This window comes from Monomorium pharaonis, chromosome 7 (genome assembly GCF_013373865.1).
Source record: "Monomorium pharaonis isolate MP-MQ-018 chromosome 7, ASM1337386v2, whole genome shotgun sequence".
NCBI lineage: Eukaryota > Metazoa > Arthropoda > Insecta > Hymenoptera > Formicidae > Monomorium > Monomorium pharaonis.
In genome coordinates this window covers 13,056,231-13,078,983 of record NC_050473.1, presented here as the reverse complement: position 1 = coordinate 13,078,983, position 22,753 = coordinate 13,056,231, and the positions used below count along the sequence as shown (strand labels likewise).

Below are 22,753 nucleotides of genomic sequence, written 5' to 3'. Positions count from 1 at the left end.
TACCTGAGTATCACTATTGTTTTTTAATAAGCCAATAAACCAATAAGATATGCTATATTTCGGCGAGAAAAAGCAAAAATGCAGTATTGGATTGAAAAACAGATGTCTTCTGCATGCGTCTGCTACGTCCTCTCGTATATCGTAATGAAATATATTGTATTTAAATGTATTCATGAATAATACTTGTATTTATTTGTATGCGCGCTATATACAATTTTATTATTATATATAACTGTTCAAATGCACATAAATTTTAAGAAATTTTTGAGATAATAAAATGATAATAAAAGAAACTGCAAATCGACTTGCACTTTCTTAATTAAAACTCCTTTTATCTCCCTTTCTTATCATTGTCTCTCTCTTTCTCTCTTTCTCTCTCTCTCTCTCTCTCTCTCTCTCTCTCTCTCTCTCTCTCTCTCGCTCTCTTTCTCTCTCTCCTTCTCTCTCTCTCTCTAAAAATTGTCCATTAAAATTAAGAATTGATTAAGCTACATAAATAATCAACATCCAATTTGCATCTTGCATCGTAATAAAACAATGCATTCTATTTCACTTAATCATTAAAAAAATTATTAACATTTATATTCATTTTATTGCTACGACCAATTTTTAATTGATAAGTGCATAATAGATATCGATTTTTAACGAAGAAAAACAGTTTTATTGTTGTATGAATAATATATTTGTTAGCTAGAGAGACTTTTTAAAATAATGTGGAGAGAAGCAAAAAGCATGAGAGAAGAGCTTCCTTCATCGTTGTGCGAGTGCGTGAGTGGAGTAACGATGATTACTGTCGCGCTAGCAGCATTTACTCTCCGACGGCATTCGCAATTATCGGGGAGCTTCCATTAGTTAACTGCAGTCGATACGCAGTGCACCGGGTCCTCGCATCAAAACATCATTACTGCCCGAACACGGGAGCACGAGAGCCGCTCGTACTCGCAGTACTATTGGTAATCAATTTCGCTCCCGTGGCGTACTACGGGCGAGAGTTGCGCTAATGCGAAGCCTCAGCGTTCGCGTCGTATTACGGGAAATCGAAAAGGCAGTCTCGTAATGATTATGTGTTAGAAAACGAATCAAGCGACAAGAAGAAGTAGGTAGATAAGTCGTCGTAAAAAACTGTTTTAATTAGAAATCAAATGAGTGTGCGTGAGTTGAAATAATTTCCATCTTCAAAGGAGAAAAAGATTAAAGTAGATAAAATATTTAAGAAAATAATGTTACATTATTATTAGCATTATTAAACTTTATTGTTATTATTAATAAGCTCGTGGAATAGGTTGGTGTATCTAACGAGAATTTCAATCAATATAGAATGGAGTAATAACGGTGCAATTATTTTTATTGAATCGGACTGCTGTGACCTGTAGTATTAGATTATTTATGTAATTATCCCTTTCTACATTGAGAATGCAGTTAAAATAAGGATCTGACCTCGCAATTCAATCGGCAATCGATTTTTGCGAATGTAAAATTACGGACTAGTCTCACTAATGCGAGTTACCGTTGCATCAGAGAAAACAGCCGTCATAAGCATTACATTCCAAAAAACGGATGCTTATTAAGAGACGGTTGTATAGATAAAACATCAACAGAAATATGCACCATATCTCGCATTTAAAATCTACAACCATCATACAAATAATATAACAATTATTCAACAAACCTTACAATGGGTAAGATGATAATACAACATAACATTAGTTTGAACCAGAGACTTTTTCAAAATATCCTCTCTCTTTCTCTCGGTAACAGTTATAAAATAAAAGGGCACGAGGCACAATGTGTGCAGTATCTTCTCTTTGAGCCTTCTTACTGCTCACTCTTTTTAAAACAATTTTATTGCATTAACAAAAAGCTCGATTGAACGGATATAAATCTGAGCGTTCATAAGACTAGCGTCCGCTGGTGCATTTACGATCGATAAAATCATTTTATCCGAATATAATGCATAGGTCGATTCACGCGCCGCTCCCGGCCAGTTACTTCTTTTTTGCTTGCTGTTTTGTTCTGTCTCGCACCGTCGATCGTGATCATGATTTTATTGTAATGCATTCGGCCTGTTCGAGTCTCGCCTGCGCATCATCGGATTTTCTCGAAAGCTGCGATACCCGCGAACAAGCGAATCAAATCCTATGCAATAAATAATTCTCGTTCGACAAATTCAATGAGCATTATAGATCGTCAGTATCCTTCCACTGTGTAATCAAGTTTCCTGCAGGTATCACTAGGAAAATCGCGGGACGCGCTCTCGACAATTCTGGAATCCGAGAATTGCTGCATGTCAGATATCTAAATTGAAAATTTGCATTTACGATAGTTACAAATTAAATTAAATTGAACAAGTATGGAAAATTTGTCCAAATTTTTATGTATATTGCCTTTTCCTTTCATTTTAAAATTATGATCAAATTATAATTATTAACCGAAACTTTGTTATAAAAAATATGTTACACGTATAACAAGAAATTCTTCCTTATTTAAATTATCAATTATCATATCAATAAAAAAGTATGTTCAATAAAAATTAAAGTTAAAAATATCAAAAAAGGAGAGAGAGAGAGAGAGAGAGAGAGAGAGTCGTGCGACAGCGAAAGATTCGCATCACAGCGCGAGTAAACTGCTGCTGAATTCCCGGTGGCTGCGGGGGCGTAGCGATATAAACGCCGAGAACGCGGGACCAGCGATCGCGCGTATCGGATACGCGTAGACGGGTTATGTGTGTCAACAAAGCGATTTAACACGCGACGTGTCACTGATAGCTCCCGCCGCCGCAACGGCCGCATGGCTGCCTGCGTCGCATCGACGTGCTCGGCTGGACGTGTGCACCTCGGCTGCGTTTAATCTATGACTCTGCTGCAACGCTTTTTCGGAAAATTCCTATCCCGCACACCGTCCACTTCCTCCCTCTCTACTCCTCTTTCCCCGTACACTGCCGCCCCCTCCCCCCGAACCTCTCTTTCGTCTCTACGAAATTTATATAATTGTTTTGCCGGGACCGCCACTAAATCGTGTTGCGGAGCGCGATAGCGCTGGCGCGCTGTTTCGCGTTGATGCTGATGGTCGCATCGGTGATCTCGCCAATAAAATCGAGAGGTAACATTCACAGAGCTAGATACCTGCATATCTACCGTTTGTCATACCATCTCAGCTGCCCGACGCACGCGTAGTCTTCGATTTTTATACGCCAAATCCTGTTTTAGAGTGATTACTTTTCCGATGTAAGCATAACACACAAAATGGTTGTGTAGATTCGCGAATGTAAATCAATTTTGACAAATTCGAGAGTGTCGGTAAGATTGACAAGTGCATAAAAAAAATTTTTTTTTCATTTCACGATAGCATTGACGAATCTCTAACAAATTGGATATAGTTGATTAAGTTCAGCGCAACAGATCGACAACTTAAGAGACGCTACGTTAAAGTAATAAGGCAGATATCGGGCCACGTTGCAGTTATTTCAGCTCAGTCGTGGGTGCGAAACAGAACTGCTCGCTTCGTGGAAGGCACGTTATTGGGTTCGCAGCTGTCGCAACCCTCGCCGGTTGTGGGGTAGCGGCGGAATACTCGAGTCGATTGTCACCGGCCACCTCGTTGCCAGGGTCAGACTCATCTCGTCGTCGTCGTCATCGCACCGAGGGTTGATACTACCCGCTTGTGCGTCACACCTAACTCCCTCGCCATCTACTTTTCTCCATACGCTACGATCCCTAGCTATTCCCCCACATCCCGATTTTCACTCCATCCGCTCAATGGCACCCACGTTGGAGTCGACGCAGGCGTCAGCTTGTACAGTCTCTTAAACTCTAGCTACGAAGCCACTATATGTACCAACTGCTGACGCTGTTATAAACTGCCAGCCTCCTCATCTTTGCGCTCGCGCTCCGCGCGATTTCCGTGTGAATGACGAAAATGGCGATGTCTCATTTCTTCATATCTGTTAGTATTATAGATATTAGATCGACTCTACATATACAGAAACTGATAATACATTCCCTTCCACAGATTATTCTTAAAAAATTAAAATCATCAGTCATAGCGATTGATCTCTTTATCCGTTCATTAGACACAACAAAATCTTCAAATTTTTTAAAATTTAGAATTATATCTATTTTTTAGCAGAAGAAAAAATAAAAATCTATTAAATCTCGAAAAGACATTTATATTTTGAAATTATTCATATATATTCTCTATTAAGTGATTGATTTTCAATAAATCTTTCATCATACACATGTTCCATCAAAATTGCAATTTAAATAAAATACTATTACTCGAATAGCCGAATCGGCCGTGTCGTCATTTACAAAGATGCTCGAAACTCGTGCGAAACCGGTAAGGAACTGCCGCAGTTACCACGTCATTCTTGACGCAAATGCGGTCGTTGTTTAGGCGGGTAATAGTATAGTCGTCTCGTTACTCATAGCAGAGAGTACGCGGTCTCCGACCGATCTCGGTGATCTCTGGAGACGCGGTTTATCCTGGGTCTCCCGGCGCGTTTTATTTAGATTTCACGAAAACGCAGAGCATCGGGTGGAAGATAAGGGGTCGTTTAGATTGACCGCTCGTCCTCGGGATGGCCCTAAAGCGGACCGTTTACCATCTCACGGTCGTGAAATCTTTTCCCTACATCTCTTCTCCGCCATCAGCGACACCACGGACGTACGATAACGCGTATACATCCTCCTCGAAGAGCAGTCGCGTTTCTCATTCCGGGTTACGACTTCCTCCCTCTCGCGACCTCCGCCCTTGCTCGAGTCCTCGCGTTCCCATTACGGCATTCACCTTACAAGCGCGCGTGCCCCAGCGCGGGCCGTCGAGAGCCTAGTCCATGATCACAGCGAGGAATCCGCGGCACGATTTTCGACTTGGGAGATTTAGAGGTCAGTGATACGGAGAAGAAGTAAAATATACGCCCGCTCGACCGCGGAGGAGGTTCGATGTAGACCACCATTAGAGGTAGATCGAAATTTTTATCCGTGCGAAATAGAATACGCGAGCGTGGTTTATGGGTTTACGCCGCGGGGGAATTCACGCGGTCCGGACAGTTTTTTATATTCGTATAGCCTTTTTTCTTCTTTCCGCCATCCTGCCGCGGTCCTGCGCTGCACGCCTCCGCGGTGCGCACTGTAGGAGTTCGGAATTTGAATCCTCTTGTAATAAAATCCGGGCTTTATGCGACGGCCTACGGTATCCCGCTCGCGCCCGCGTACGGCTCGCGCACATTTACTTACGAAAGAGTGAAATGTATACAGGTAGGTTACGTGTGTAGGGGAGAATACCTGTCCCCGTTCGCTTGTCCCGATATAAGCGTCGCCCACTGCACACGAGCCGCCGCATCTCGCCAGGCAGATGTAAATAATACCACGAAATCGCTACCAGATACCTACGTCTTTTTTGCCTCTCCTTTCTTTTTGCTTTCTCATCCAATCGCAATCTTTCTCGCTCCATTCAGCCGCGCTATCGCTTCGTGCGCGGATTGTACGATACCGAACAAACACAAAAACCAATGTGATAATTATAATATACCCCCGTACAACAATTTCCTATTTTTATTTACACTATACGTAAATAGATAACATTATTTCAGACGATTAAAACCTGATATCTTTTCTTGTTTAAAAGAAAATTGTAATCGTGGGTCACTTTTTATTGAGAATCCATTCTCTTTCCTCTCAAGTTTCAATGTGCATTTCTTTGATAAAGTTGTAGTTTCTCAAAGACAAAACATTATATATATATATATATATATATATATATATATATATATATATATATATAACAAATATAATGGAAAAAGATAATGCAGTTTAGCATGTTACAAGAACGAATCAAACGAAAAATCAATTCTTAATGATTCGATAGTGCATATCTGCTCACTTTTGTCACGGTACGTCTATCATATGCTTATACGAAACTTATAAAATAAAAAAAAAAGAAAAAGAAACAGCAGAGGAGAAGGAAAAGAGATGGAAGACAGAAAGTAAGAAGATTGCGGAGATCAGCGGAGTCCTGCGAGTCTTCTGGTAATTTGTAATTCGCAGGTGGGAAACGAGGAGATCCGAGATACCGGGAAGATTTAGTAGAGATGAGCATGGTCGGCGAGTAGACATGGCATCGCTTGTCCGAGGTTTTTGCGAGCGATGTACCGATGTCATACGTGACTTTAACGAGAGAAAATTTAAAACCGTGTGATGGGCAATTCTTTGCGCCATCTGATATCGTTCATACCACAGTTTAATAAAGATGTAGAATTGACTCGTGTTTTTCTCTTTGCAATTTATGAAATAATTGCGTAGAATCGAGTGCATAGAATCGAATTTTCCAATATAATAACTAGAATAATTTATAATCAGATAGAATCTCCTTTAAATAAAGATAATTAAATATTTTACACACACACACACAAAATGGTGTGTGCATATATATATATATATATATATATATATATATATATAAAATAAAAATGTGTTTTTACGTAGAGAGCTTCAATGTTCTACAACTGATATAATTGTGCATGTTATACTGGCGAATTAACAAACTCTTTCGATGTACAAAAATAGCAGCTCAGCCGAATAACATAATCTCTCATTAACTGGCACGAATTCACGTCGTACGTGATGTAGGACTAGCAGTGCAACGCAGCATCCAGGGTGGCGTATAATTACCCGGAATGGGCGGGGGCGCAAACGTTGATAGCGAAGTCGAAGTAAATCGGATTACTCGGATATCATCTGCGTAATGTATGTATGCAGGCATGTATACACGACGGCTGTATATACAGGATGGCGCGGCAGGAAAGGGAGGACGGTGGTAACAGCAGCGACGGCGGTAGGGTATGCGTCTCCGCTCGAGGGAAATAAGGGTGGCGCGACCCGGGAGATAAAGGGTGCACTGAACGGGCGGAGGGCGCCCCGGCTACGACATGTTTTTCTAGACAATTTGTTCGGCAACATTAATCACCGGGAGCATCGCGAGACACGGGCGTTAGCAGAGAGGGGTTGTCATCGTGGAAAGCGCTACTGCAACTAACGTGATCTTTCCTATTCTTTGCAAGCGTTTCGGCGAATACCATATATGTGTGTACCAGAGAGAAAAAAAAAGCAAAGAAAATCTATATCTCACAGATACAATACAATCGATATAATTAAATAACAAATAGAAAGATGAATATCGTGTGTCGCACATTCTCGCAAAAAAGTGACACGTTCTCGTGGAATCGATCGAAATGTCCCAATTACGTCCTCGCGCACGTGGAGAATTAGAGATTCGGAGGGAATGGGTTCCCGCTGGTGCGCGAAAATTACGTTCCTTATCGAGCGTACGCTCGTAACTTCAGATTAATCCGCATTTATATTTTAAGCCGCGTGCCTCGACCACGTATTCGAAGCAGCTGCAGCGACGTCACCTCCACCGCTTCCTTTACTTCCACGCAAACTACGACGCAACACACAATACCGTGAGATGATTATCTGGAAAACTAATTTCGCCGACGCGCGTGTTGTTGCTCGCCACTACCCTCTATCGTCCGTGCGTTGCCCTTCAACCCCCTCGCTGTTGCATCGCAGCTTAGATCGACGCAGCTAAAGGTGACGGACAACGAGGGACGGACATTATTGAAGCAAAGCTGAGAAAGAGATGATTAGTTATATTACCAGTGTTCTCTCGCTTCTCCATTCATTATGTCTTCTCACTTTTTTCTCGCTTCATCTACAAAACTACTAATCAATCAAGTTAATTTAGACGCTAATATTAGTTTATATAACAACGTAACATTTCTTGTAATTTTCCAATTTTGTTTTATGTTTTTCAACGTTTTATTTTTTTCTGAGTTTAATATGAATATAAAATTATTACTTATCACAACAAAAATATTAAAATTGATTTTATTTAAATGTTAAAAGAGATTTCTACTTCGAATTCTTGATGTGCGATACTTTTCGACAAAAATAATTTTGCAGAATATATAGACAATTGTCTATCATTACTAAAAATGTACTCTACATGACTGTTTGCTACCTGCTACCGGTACATCTCAATTGACATGACGCACGGTAATTTTCTAGAGTCCAAGACAGGCGTGCGTGAGAGTACACATTTCAATGTATATACATACATGAGCATACTTGTATGTAGCATGCGCAAACCGCGTACGCACGTTCGGCACAAGGCTATTTGTAATTTTCATTATCTTGGCGTAAAGGGGAACATTTGGGTGTCGCGGCACGTAGAGAGTTAATAGGCAAACCAGTCCTTTGGGCATGGGAGCGCAGGTCGTTCGTTTTTGGAGGTACAAATTATCTTTCTCTCTCTTACTCTTGTTTTTCAACGATTGAATATTACATATAGCAAAGACAAGAATAATCCTGTATGTAGCTTTTAACATTATCAATAATGTACCTTTTTTCACAAAAATGAGAAGATAATAAATATTTATAATATAAATTATAATTATTACTGATAATGAAATATCAGCATATGTTCAAATCATGTGTTTTCGAAAAAGAAATTTACCCACAGCAGTAGAATATTGTTTTCAGACTTTCTCGTTGCTATTGTGTTACAACAAATAAGAAGTATCCATTAAAAATTTATAGTAATCTGCGATAGTGGTTGTTCAAGACAGTTACGATTCTCGATACCTGGCCACTCCCACTCCGTTTGTTGATTCCAAGCGCGACGCCAAACATCGTTCTTGGACGTAACAACAATTTCCCAAAATCTGACAAAATTGGCCCCCAAGGTCGGTGGAACGGGAGATCATGGACGGCCACGTAACGGCGTTTATTGGCTGCTTTCAGGCCGTTTCTATGCGCGACACATTGTCGCTAAATAACGCGCAAAGACCGGTTTGCTCTCCGCCACCCCTTCACAGCCTCCAACCCCATGGCTCCAAGATTTCTCCGTTGTTCACACACACGCTACATTCCATATTCTCCATACAATCGCGGGTTTAGTCGTCAATGTGGTCGCTTGTGTACGGCATGAAATATGGTAGAACGTACCTCGGCCAATATACGGATCAAGCTTTGTAGACTTTGAGAAAACGATTGTCTGGCAGATATGTACTTTTCCATGATAAAGAAAAAAAAGGAAAGAAAAAAATAATAATATAATAATTAGAAAAATTTTTTTAATTATCATACATTATTGATGTACTGTAAAATTACAATATTGTCTGTGTTATTCTATTTTATATTAAATATAAAAGAGAAATTTATTTCTTAAAAAGTACAAAAAGCAATTTTTAAGAAGTAATTATAATTTTTAAAACAAGTAATTTTTGAACAATTTTATCATCAATTAAGTAACATAACAATTTCAGCATTCTCAAAAAAGTTGAACGTTTTTAAAAATATTTAGTAATAAAATTAATAAATTACAAAGCGCCTTTTTTTCTAAAATATATTATACATGTATAAAATTAGTAAATTAGGAATTATAAATTATTAATACTTGGGCACAAAACAATTTTCATTCAAGTGATTGAGAATTAGTTCCATACAAAAGTTATTATTTTAATGAAATATTTAAAAACTCAGATATACATTCAGAGACAAAGAACTGCGACACGTATTTGGTCCGCCATAACGACGCAACCGCGCCATTCCGGTACATTAGGAGCAAAACATAAAGCAATTTTCTGTCCATCGTCCCTCTTTACCGTGCATCGTCGAGGACGCGGAATTACTCACACGTAACACGCATCGGACGGACACATAGACGGGCACATAACGGCGGGTGACTGTGAAAGGGTCGAACTCACTCATCCCTCCATTCCGCGCCGCCATGTTAAGCGCATAGCGAAGGGGTAATTCTCATTTGGGTGTAATCGCGCTCGCAAAACTCCATCACACTTTCCTAATAGAGCCCATGAGGGAACACACGAGGCGAATGGCTCTTCGCGCGCAATCGTTATAACATATATATCGACTTTGGCATTATATTTCTATGCTCTGTATAGAGCATAGAGAAATTTATCGTAGGGATGCGAAGAAAAAATGGACTGAAAAGTTAAATAAATCAACCGTGTTGTGATAAGCATATCCTACAACACACATTATACACTACGAACAACTACAATTTAAAGCTCAAACTTTAAAAAAGAATTTATATGATAATTTAGTTTTTTGTAATAAAAAATAAAACTTCAAGAAACACCTTATAAATTGATAAGCGATTGCAGTTCGATAGAATCCATATTCAAACCGCGTGCGCTTTCATGCTTAAAACTGAAATTTACAACCACGAGCCATGATATTCTTGAAACCTTTCTCAGATCAAATTTCGATGGAATTATCCCATAACTATCGGACCACCGTTTTCGTCGGCAATTCATTTTGAAAAAGCGAGCGTTGGAACAGCCACACGTGCTGCACCCGCCGTCCATGCGGATTTTACATATTTCTTTCGTAGCAAACTCGGTTTTCGCGCGATAGCGTAAAATGAAGGCAGGACGCAGGTGCGGCGGGTTCAAGATCGAGATTATCGGCGAGAAACCAAACCGGAAACCAGTATCCTAGGCACGAAGCCTCCTCCATCACTCTATGCGAAGCGGGTTACCATTGCCGCCACCGCCGCCATTGCTCGTACGACGTTGTACGTAGCAAACATCCGCGCGCAGTTTCCGGAACGCTGCCTGCCCTCCGCCGCCTGCTTCTCCATCGCGTCTGCCATCACGTAACTCCTTCTCCTTACCGCCTATAACCGAATCCAGCATGGGAGCACGAAACACACGTCCGCAAAGCGGAAGAGGCTACGTTCCAGGACCGGGAGATAATCCCGGTTAACGATTGCCCTGGCAATTACACTGCTGGATGTGATAGCGGAAAGTCGTTTCACGAATTTCTTCGAAAAGGAGTCTGAGAAGTCAGCGAGGAATACATATTTAGAGAGATATCGTTAAAGAACACAGATAAAATGTACGTTTACATCTCGCCTAAACTCAGATAAATTTCAGATGTAATAAAAGAGTTTCGAAAAAATTTCAAAAATCTCAAAATTTATTTTTGCGCCAGCAATCCTACTAGCAAGATTAATTATTTTAGTTTAATTGTGATATTAATATTCCAAATTAAAGTAAACAATATCATTGTACAATATAAAAGGCAAAAACAAATTCTACAAAGACTGGAAATTGTGCTCTAGAAAATTTAATGAAAGAAGTCGAAGAAGCAAAAAACTCTTCTTCATTATATGTAATATATAATGAAATATATAATATAATATTATATTAATATGTAATTTAAAATAATATTTTTTACAATATATTTATGAAATATTGTGAGAGGAAATAAAAATTCTACATTATTAATATTTTATGGTTCCCCTGCCCTTCTCTTTATCAACTGATATAAAATTTTCCGGGACTCTGCAAGTGCGAATAGTTTACGTACGTACAGTTTACAACGAGCGAATAAATAGGCGAGTTCGGCCGGTCGGGGATGGCTTAGTTGCCGCGATGGCACACCTGTGGAGCAAATTTACGAAATGTTTACGACCGTCTAAAGGGGCGTCCGATCCCGGTGCTCTACCATCCCCGAATGTTGTCCCTCCGAGCGCACAATGCCGCGTCATTCGCCATTATTACGCCGTTGTTATCACCACCTCGCGGAAACAACGAGATTCTTCCTCTTTTCATCTATCGTTCACTCCCTTCGCCTCATTCGTCTACCTATCTCTTCTCTCTCTCTCTCTCTCTCTCTCTCTCTCTCTCTCTCTCTCATCTTCCAAGCAATCCAAAGATCTTCTTCCGCTTATAATGAACATAACGTTGATAGTAAAATATATCTCGTCAAAAATATCGATTTTACAACGACGCGACATTGTCTTTTATTTATTGAAATCTCTTGGTGAAGCACGATTGGCGAAAGTACCGTTCGAATTAATTGCCGTTCGTTACCTAACAAAGTATGCTCGTGCTTATAACTGGATTTTATTTATGAATTTTATTCAGAATGTATATAGGTTTATCAATTACAAAAGGCGTGTTCAGAAAGCGCAAGAAGATCAGTTTTCTTCCTTCGACTCTCAGAGCCAGTCTGCCTTCCCTCTCCTTTCATCCTGAGTTATGAATGTGCCCAATTACATCTTAAAAGCTGTGCTCCATTAATTTTCACAGCTGCTGCCGCTTAATTGGGAGCCCGGGCCGATAATAAACCCCGGAGCTTGCACCCGGGGCCCACTACTGCGTTTATGGCCTGCGAAAGTTCCACGGGATTGCCGTCTTCGCAGACGATCGCATCGATCGGCCACTCGGTTTACCCTTGTCGCTTGCTGTCGTTTTCCTTTACGACTCTGACCTTGATTCGGGTAGACGTCAGTAGGGTAACCGCGAAACTTACCGACGACCCGTTGCTTTCGGGAAATCGATAATGAACGGTACTCGTAAATCCACGAGCACGAGCGAAACGTTTGTGATACACGTCGGAGATGTCTCGTTTCTAATCGCTCGTGAGATCTCGTTACGATCTCTTATAGCCATCATTCATGTAGGCTGTCACAATTTTTAAAAGACATAATGTACTACTACATAATGTGCGATTCCTGCGGAAAATTTAATTCCTGCGAACAGAAAGCATTGTTTTCTGCTAAATCGGTAAAGCAAAATCTCCATTCGTAGAGAATTTAATAGCATGAAGAATTAATAGTGTAGTTTAATTTATCAATGATAATTTTGATGATTTCCTAATTATAATTAAGAAGAATCATGGTGTACGTATTCAAATATGCATAACATTATCGTTACAGCCACATATTAACCAAGTATTAGCCACGTCAAGATACATTTAACGCGTGTACTAACACTTTGGATTGCTTTATGACGACGAACAAGTTTACGGTATCGAAATATATTTCCATACGGCCGCACAAGCAAGAATGATTATATATGTTTGCATAAATACGTAATGATTCGGCCGTGATGGCGACGATGAGCTAACATCCATAATAATATTTCACAAATTTTTGCAGCGTTGCTCCAAGGAGGTCTGGCCGATCAAGAAGCCGGGATAAATTCGACGTGGTCATCGTAGTGCCAACCATCAAACCGGTATTAAAAATAACTGATAGGGTCGTGGCAGCGATTTGCATGCGCTCGTTACTCGGACCGGATACTCACGCAGATGCTGGTTGCATCTCGTATGGAAAGAAAAAGAGAAAGAAAACGACGTTAGCGCTAGTAAACACGCGCGAGCGCCGAGCTTAAACCATCATCGCATACCTGCTAATATCGGCAATATCTTTGTCGCGGTATGCCATGGCCGTAGCAGGAGAGAGAGAGAGAGAGAGAGAGAGAGAGAGAGAGAGAGAGAGAGAGAGAGAGAGAGAGAGAGAGAGAGAGAGAGAGAGAGAGAGAGAGAGAAAACTCTTCGAAGACGAGTTCGAACGTCGTGGTGCAACTTTGTACAGGAACGTGGAAGCTTCGCTCGTCTTGTTTTCTCTTTCTCTCTTTTTCTTTGTTGAACGTGCGTTGGCAGTACCGCGTTCCACCCACCGTCGCTGCGACTAAATTTCTCCGCCGGCTCGCAAAACGTCTCGCAGTAATATTACCCAAAGCAAACGACCAGGTAAGCCATAGCCGCGCCACCCAAGTGGACCTTGTTAGCGCGGATATCCTCAGAGATGCACCACCCAGAAACCGGAGGAGTGTATACTGAAGCGCGTAGAGTAACGAGAAAGGAAGAAGTGCGGCTTAGTTGACCGCGGGCAAGCAAGAAAGTGGGTGTGCGGGAGAAATAAATAGAGACGCCCTTTTTTGTAACTTCATTATCGAAATAAAGGGTGGTATCATGCTTTACCGGTTACATCAAACTCGGGAATACGGAATACGAATAGACTCGAAACGAATGTTTTCCAATTAATCACTTTCTGGGATTCCCTAAATAAAAAATTATTCAAACCGTAACAGTATTTAACAGGGGGAAACAAATTTTGTAATTCAGGCGCATCATTGATCAGCTTTAGTGTCATAATCATAGAGTAGAATATATAGAGTGGAAAATCGCGTCGTAATCAGTGACTGTGTCCCAAGCACGATATTTATCTCATAAAAATCGCGAAAAGAAACAGAGAGTTTCTAAAAGTTTTTAAAATACGTTTCCTGATGGTCTGCCATTTCAGTCACTTCGTTTTGAATGGCGAAATGGAACTTAGGTTGGCCTCACCAACAGGGTTATGGGAACGAGCAGTAAGCGCTAGCACGGTACTCGCCGGTGATGCATGGGGTTGTCGCACGTTGAGTCATGTGTCATTGGATCGGCTCCGAATCGGAGAGTGCCGTATGCCGTTGGGGTAGGTATATACGATGGCGAAGCTTTCTCCCCTATGAAATAAGAAAAGCAAGAGCTAGTCGAGTAGAGAGAGCGAGAAGGCGATAAGGAAGTTGGAAAGAGGAAAAGAAAAGCAACGAGGAAAGGAGGAATCGAAGGGGTGGTGGGGCAATGGTCCGTGAACCACCGCCATGGCGTAATGACGCGGCTCTCCTTTCAAAGATTGCATCGCAGGAAAAGCTCCGTACGGAGCTACCGTCCCCCCTCTCCCGTGTCTCCTTCTCCTCCTCTTCTTGTTCCGGAATACGCTCTCCCCGAGCAAACGACCGCTTGGTTTCTCCTAGGAATCGATACGATGGCTCCAGGAATCCGAAGGATTTTACGTTAAAATACTGCAGAAAATAATGACTCGATATACCTTCCTCCAGCACGGGATAGCGCTTCATTCGCTCTCTCGCGCTTCATTACTCTCTCTCTCCCTTTTTTTCTTACATCGTCTTCCATTTTTCGTCTTGACATTACACTTCTTTCTTCTCATCTTCTTTGCACATCTCCCTTTAGATCGTTCGATCGAATTACCATGCGTCGAGAATGCATCTCTCTAATTGCATCTTCTTCTCGATCGGCTTGACTAGCGGGAAATAGGTATAGAAGAAAGGAGGAAATTGGTAGAAAGGAAATTCATCTTAGTAAGAGATACGTACTAGACGAGAAGTTCTCAAAACAAATGTTCAAACTATGGGAAAATCATTTCGGAGAATCGAGTTGAGAATGCGTGATTTACAGTTACAAAAAACAAAAATTTTTTAAATTTAAATTTTTTAATATTTAGAGCAAAAGAATATGCTCTCTAAATTGCAATCAATGTATTATTACTGATTTACAGTAATATACTTATAGCTGTGATAATTAGTGAGTATTCATTGTCTTTTAGTGATTTTCACTTCAGAATTAGTATATTATCACTGAAAGATCAATGTATTTATTTCACTGATTGACAAGTTATAAGTATACCACTAAAAATCAATCTATTTTCATTAATTTCACAGATTTTTCACTGATTATAATTTAGAAAGTGCCTCTTGGAAAATATTCATCAACTGTAATAAAAATAAACAATATCATTTAACTAAAATTAAAGATTAGCGGTCCTTCTACAAGAACAAAGAAAGACAGAAAAAGTGAATAAAAAAAACAAATGTGAATTACAGAAACATGGGGAGAGAAAAAAGTACACCGACTGAAGAATAAGATAACGAAACCAAGAAAACTTTTTAAAACAGTTTTGATTTGATTCCATCCAGAAGTCTCGAAGTCGCAGCTGGTTTGCTGTATTTAAAGTTATAAGAACCAATTTAAAAATCTGGCTATTCAAGTTGCTGGCTTCGTTTTGTCGCACGAAATTTGCAGCCACGTTTCTCGAATAAAAAGAGATAAAAGCGTTCAAAGTTAAATCCAGGAGTCTTAGTTAAAAGAAGCAATTATATGTAGGGGAAGAAGTAAGTAAGTGAGTGAGTGATTGAGAGTCAGTAGGTTAAATACAAGCAGAAAAATCTGTGACAATAGATAAGCAAAAGTGATCGCTTTCTTTCTCTATTCTAAAAAACGCCCTCCGATGTTAGCGGTGTTTGCTCTAATCAATGTTATTTTAGAATGTTGAAAAATGCATATTGCGTCTAAAAGATTAAATTGATTGTTCGGTTAAAGTAAAATTTTATCTTAAGCAACAAAATATACTATAAAAAATTTCGATAAAGAAAACTAAAATAGATTCTGAAACAAAACGTAAATGCGACTTTGGAGGAAAAAGACTTGCGTGTAGTCACGGAAAACTGAAACTTTAATCTACGTATTTTCCAAGTTTTGCATTTCGCTCTGTTTTGCAGAGCAGTTCGTCATCTCGCTAGATCCGCAGTCGGGCGTGGAAGACCAGTTCAGTCGGGACGTTGGCGGAGGTCGAGGAAGGAGAAGGACGAGGATGGACGAGGACATAGAGGATGGTACTACGGGGTTGGGGAAGGTTCGATGGGAAGAGCAGGTTGTGGGGAGATGAAGCAGGAGAAAGGGGGTGGCAGCGTGTTTGCAGATCCTCTATCGGGCGCTTCAACCCCCGATCCACCGTTTCCCCCGTTCACCAGCAGCTCTCGCGCTCACCACCACCTCTACCTCCATCCACCCCTGAAGCGCGCGGATGGTTTGGGGTAGAGCGGCAGGCGGCGCGAGGCAGATAAGAGAATTGCACTGTCAAGCCGGAATGATATATTTGACCAACATTTCCATATAACCCCGGCAGAGGCGCTCTCGCGTATCACGTCGCTCTCTTACTCTTGTATTCTTTGCCTTCTCTCTTCCCTCTTCCATTTCCTTCCTTTTTCTCCGTCGTTTTCCATCCCTTCTCTCTCTCTCTCTCTCTCTCTCTCTCTCTCTCTCTCTCTCTCTCTCTCTCTCTCTCTCTCTCGGCTCACTGGCGGCGCGACGGCTAGCCCGTGCTCTTATTTTCTCTCATTCTTCGATTCCTCTCGTACTCTCTATTTCCCGATTCGCTTTACCTTTCCTCGTGCACTTTTTCTCTTTCTCTTCCTCACGCATGATTCGTCTGTTTTACCTTCTTTTATTTCTCTAAAGCTCGCTTCTATTTCCCTTTCCCTCGCTCTTCTCTTTTTCGACTTCCCGCTGTAACCGCTGCGAGCGAGAGACGCTGTGAAATTACGTTTGGGGTCAGCGCGCTTATTGACAGTTTTATACGCCGACATTCTTATTGCAAATCCGCTCATTCCACCGTGAAGTAGCTACACCGGTAAAACGGGAAAGGAAAATCTTTTATCGGCGCTACGTCGAATCAACAAAATTCTATTCTCAAAATAAATTTTATCGGCAAAACAAAGCAATCTGTTACAACTCAGAGAAAGCATGTAACTAAACATCAAATGTGTAAAGTGTAAACTTATTTAATTGTAAGATAAAACGCGTTTCAACAAAAAGTGATTATTTATTATGTAAGAAAATTTAATATAGAAACTCCTTATTTATTAAACAAAAAAATAGATTTTATATGCAATCAATTGCAAGAAAATTGCATTAAAACGTTTAAGTATAACAGAAATTAATTTTAATAATAAAATAAAAATAATAAGTCTGTATCAAATAATGAATACGGCAAAAAATAATAGATAGGACTAAAAGATTAAAACAAAATTCAAGAAACAAAAAAATTGAGAGATTTTAATGTGCAAGAAGAAACGCAACGGTTACTCGTAAGAAAAACGTTTTCGTTCCCTTCATCTCTTTTTACGTGGAAATATATGGCAAATACGCGCTCCGTGCTTTCGGAAACAACAGACCTACACAACGACGACGACTTATCGTGCTGCGGATAAGAGGCAATACAATTTAGATAATTAAACAGATATCAAGCAACCGTTATCTGATGCGCTAAATGTAAAATAGCTCTTGTGTTAGATCTTGCGCATCTCTTTCTTAGACATGACATCATTAACAAAACTTTTTAGTTCCTCAAAAAATACAAAGATGTTAAGATTTGTAAATATATTTGATCGGGACATAAACTTGTCTTTGTCGTGTCTTCGAAGACCTAGTATAATCGATTAACCGAATAAGATAACCGAATTGTAGTGTGTGACAAGAAACGAGTGCCTCCGGTGGCGGTCGACATTCAAAATTAATCGATAGCAAGATACTGGGTGTTCGACCAGTCGCAATCGATTCAGCCAAACTCCTTTATCAAGTGAATCAGATCAAGCTTGGACAGAAAAAACTTGCTTACTGAAACCGACTGAGTCACTATGACGGGATACTTTGTTCCAAATGTTTCTTCCCGCCAACGATCTATATATACGATATATGTATATTCGTTTATATATATAAAGCAAGCTGAGATTATATAGATGTAGGGCACAAAATATGTATTGCTATGTTTCAAAAATATGCAATTATAATATTAAAAAAAAAAAATTTACTTACACACTACTAGTAAAATCATCTTAAAGTTTGACACGTTATTTTTCTGCATTGTCCGTTATAAACTAAGGAAACAAAAATAATATCTAAAAAATACAAAACAAAATTTACATTTTATTCCGTTAGTTTTCTTCGTAGTAACGATATGAAATTAATCTCTTTCCTTGTTGTAGTACGCGTGAAAGAGAAAAGAGGATAGATTGAGTTTCTATAGTCTGAGGTATTATGCATATATCGTGAACGACGTGGATCGCGGCAGCGATTTGTCAAAGCCGGCGTGGCGCCTGTCACTCGCCTCTTTACAGCGCGATCGTTAACGAAAAGAAGAAAAGGGCGGACCGATCGTTCTCCAAAAGGAAAACAAAGAAGACCTGGATGTACGGCGATATTATCTTCTCTATACCGCGGCGCAAGCTTCCCGCAGCCGGACCTGGGCCCCCCGGCGAGCTCTGCGTGTGTTAATTTGAATCGAGAGAGATTACGCAGAGGCGCCCCGTAGGGCGCAGCCATTTTGTATCAAAATGTCGATAAAGGAAGTCAGTGGTCTCGGTCCTGACGACGACGATAGTATACGTCCCTCTGATTACGATCCGTCGCCTAATCGTCGAGTTTCGTGTTAGGGGGAATGACGTGATCTCTGTGACTCCGTCGAGACCGATGGTAACTTCTTTTCACATTTATGTTCCAGAACATGTAGCGAATGTAAAATTATTCGACATGATAAATGCTCGCGTATCCTCAACAATGACTGATAGACGTACGCGCTGTACGTTTTCCGCTCATGTTCCGATGATAGTGCGACGTTAATTATATAATCGTATTGTATTTGTCTCGCTCGCGATATTCCCCACCGAGAGATAAAACTATTATAGTTCTTTTACTTACAATTACAATAAATAACATTACTAGTAATTTACAAGTTGGTTTTTCTTTTCTTTTTTTTTTTTTTTGTTAATTAATCAAACACGTTAGATCGACGTTAACGCCGATGGAATTGATCTGTTTCTCAGCGCTATTCGACATATAAACATTAATTGCTTAAAGCGAGAAGCGATCGACATCTAGATCAGATCTGCTACGATGGAAATCCGTCTCGAAGAACATGGTGAAGGTCGACAGGAATTTAGTCCAAAATTATTGGCGTTTCCTTGTAGTACGTAGTAGCTCTACGTACGAAGCATTCTACAGTAGGACTGGTGTTTGCGGATACCTGCGGACGTTGAACCGTAACCTAAAGAGATTTATTCGAACAAGCAGATAGGCAACGCCGAAAAGAAAAGAGCACGAACCTGACAGGAATTTTTCCGATTTAGCGTTTTCAACCTCAAAGAACGAAGCGCGAGGTCGTATCGAATCCTCCCGATCCTCGGTTCTCGTCTCCCGATGGCGATGAGAGATTTCACGGGACAAGAAAGAACATTCGTAAGAGATATGCGCGTTATATCATCGTCGACATCGTGTAATTCTACTCTCAACCGTACGCGATGTGCTCTCTTCTCTTTTCACGCGCGGTAATTCTCTGCACCTCATAAATATCTCTGAATCATCGTCGTTGTTCCGCTCACAGTTCTCGAGGTATCAGAACACGCTAAACCGTACCCGTAATGTCACTGTTGTATCTTCGATGTTGATGTTTAATGGAATCGCGATTTTCTCGATCGTAAAATTTACAATAGTTCATAATTGTTGTATACAACCGAATCAACTAAAAGCGTCAATATGCGTTAATTGTCCCAGGAATTATATTTATGAAATAGTAACTCTATGTGTGATGGCTACGAAAAAATATCTTAACCGATAAAGTAGAATGATAATCTCTCAGAGATAAATAATCAACGACATTTTCAATCAAATAATCACTCTCGAAATAGATGTACGGAATAAATCAACAATTATGCATACATATATATATATCTAAGCACCATCTCTAAACAAATCGTGATATTCTCATTAGTTTAAATTTCATCGATATCAGATATTTACTCTATAAAGAGTACATAGATCATATATCTCCATTTCGTTGTCTATTTCGTCACGTGAAAGATCAATCCGCCGTAAGTTCCAACACACAGAATGGTTGGCGAGCGTAACGGCGCGTACGACGCGCGATTTCCCGATTTCGCATTTCCTGACGATACGTACGCGAGCAGAGTGCGTATTGCGGATACGCATCACGTGCACGCACGCAACAGCACGGGCAATCAAATGCTCGTCGGACCGTCTCGCGCTATTTGTCTCTGCGGAAGACGAGCAAACGCGAAAGCGATGCGGAGTTGTTGCCGTGGTTGGTCCGGCGAACGCAAGCGACGCACCAATTGTTTGAAGCACGCCCGATTAAACGATCATTGTATGATTCCGCGATGTGAGCGCGTCGGTCGCGTCAACGAACGACGGTAACCAATGCGGAATATTGCGTTTCCACGCGCGAGAATCGCACAGCGGTTCACTGCGGCCGACCGATGCTATCTATACCGATCGCGTTTTCCAGTGCATGCCGCCAAAATTCGTCATTTTCAGAACAGATACTTTGAATAACCATCATTCGCGTATTTAAGACAGATGTTACGGCGTTTCGGTTCGTTACTTGCTTATGTTTATTCTACAATGGATATCTCTTAACATTAATATTAATAATTTATTAAATATTGAGTAATTCAGATTTTGCTCAAGTATTTAAATATTTTGTTAGATAAAGATTTGAAAATCATTTTGTTGGACAATCAAAATAATTATGTAAGACACTCAAGCGTAACGAGAATGTTGCAACTAGCTTGAACATGTTACACAATTACTTTGACGATCTATGACAAAATTATTAAAAAAAATATATATATATGTATATACACACATACATTTAAGCAAAGTATTTTTTCTGTAATTATCAAAATGTACAAAAACAAAGATACATATGCGCAAACTGTCACAGAAAAATATTGTAGCTAAATTCACATCTTATGCATTCTATATAAATGACTTAGGATAATCCGGATTTTATATGGCAAATTGCAGTTACAGCAATAAATGCTTAAAAAAAAAAACGATCGCCCTATTTCAAATGTGAAAGGAATGATCGCGAAGGGCGATTCGGCTGTATCGTGTTTCTATACCTTGTGAAAAAAAAGAACAAGGCATAATCGGCGTTGTAGTCTCCCTACCGTGACGGAGAAAGAGGGACGTCACTTCCGACGGAAAACTGTATCCGTCCTTCTCCGCGCCACCTTTGTATTATTCGGCACGAGTGTGTTTATTCTCACCCCCGTGGAAACAACATAACGATGTGTTATATGCGCAACCCCATGCTCTAGGGTTTCCCTTGTACCCAGTCCTATTAGAGCAACGACAAGTAAACCATGACATCAACGCGTCCATCAAAGAAGAAAAGTATCAGAAACGAAGAAAGTGTGACGATCGATCGCGTTATTTGTACTCCGGAACAACTTCCGGTCAGCTTGCTCGTGATCAGGCCGCGAGTTCCGAGCCGACAGGAAGCGTTCGTCGGCTGAGGATAATTCCTGACTGACCAGAAATTCATTTCCAGTTGGCTTACGTTGGATAAGCATACGAATTGACTGACTAGAAAATGCAATATCGGCTAGAATAAAACTCGAACGAAATGGTGAATACAAAACAAGTTGACAAGCTGAAAATTTTACTTACATACCAACGCTCATTCGTTAACATTACCAAGAACATGGTACTCACCTGAAACAAAAAGAAAAGATCAAAAATTATAATCGGAAATACACTCACGAGAATTACAGGAAAAAAATAAAAAATTAAAAATTGTAATTCGTATATTCGACGTTTAATTTTACGACTTATTTATAGAATAGTGATCATTGTAAAGAGAAAAAGATTTCTATGTACAACAATTAATATTAATATTATATTTAGAATAATTTTAGAAAATGTCTAATAATAAATATCGATTACCGTTTCATTGTTTTATTAAAATGATAATGCATACATTCAGTATTTATCTTAAACATATGAGTACCATTATTCATAAAATAATTTATTTAAATTCTACTATTTATTTATTGCTATTTAATAAGATGTGAATATATTTGACACATCAAGATATAGTTAATACCATATCAACGTAAAAACCATCAAAAAGACAGGAAATATTGTATAAGTTATTTTTATATAAGTGTTTCCTTTTTTGTATTTTCTCGCAAAATGTATGGATGTTTGACGAAAATAAAGAGAGAAGCATGTAATTACGACAAACATCAAGGTAACTCCATGATAAGAAAGAAGAGAATGGCAATCGAAAAATGTAAAAAGAAATAGATGGCATCTTTCTAATAGCCATACAAAGCGAACGAAAAGGCCAAGGACACCGATACACCTCTCGATTCGTATCTCTCTGTCAGTCCCACGCAACGAAAACTCTACACGCGAAGCACTCTTGATGTGGAACCCCGAGAAGTTTTACGAGTGCCTCCTTGAACAGAATCGCGGGATATGGGTGACTGAAACGAGCCAAATAAGAAAAACCA

The 22,753-nt window shown here is 39.9% G+C and overlaps 1 protein-coding gene across 7 annotated transcripts in view; it reads right to left on the bottom strand.

Moving 5' to 3' along the window:
- LOC105831116 (homeobox protein homothorax) overlaps positions 1-22,753 on the bottom strand; it is a 361,421-nt gene that overhangs the window by 23,698 nt on the left and 314,970 nt on the right. The window contains exon 13 of one of the 7 annotated variants that reach the window (XM_036289789.1): positions 19,184-21,950. The exons of the other annotated variants lie outside the window; for them this stretch is intronic. Within the exon in view, the coding sequence (XP_036145682.1) occupies positions 21,947-21,950 (4 nt within the window). The 3' untranslated portion in view covers positions 19,184-21,946. Of the gene's footprint in view, positions 1-19,183; positions 21,951-22,753 lie in introns of those variants that run through there. 7 annotated transcript variants of the gene reach the window in all.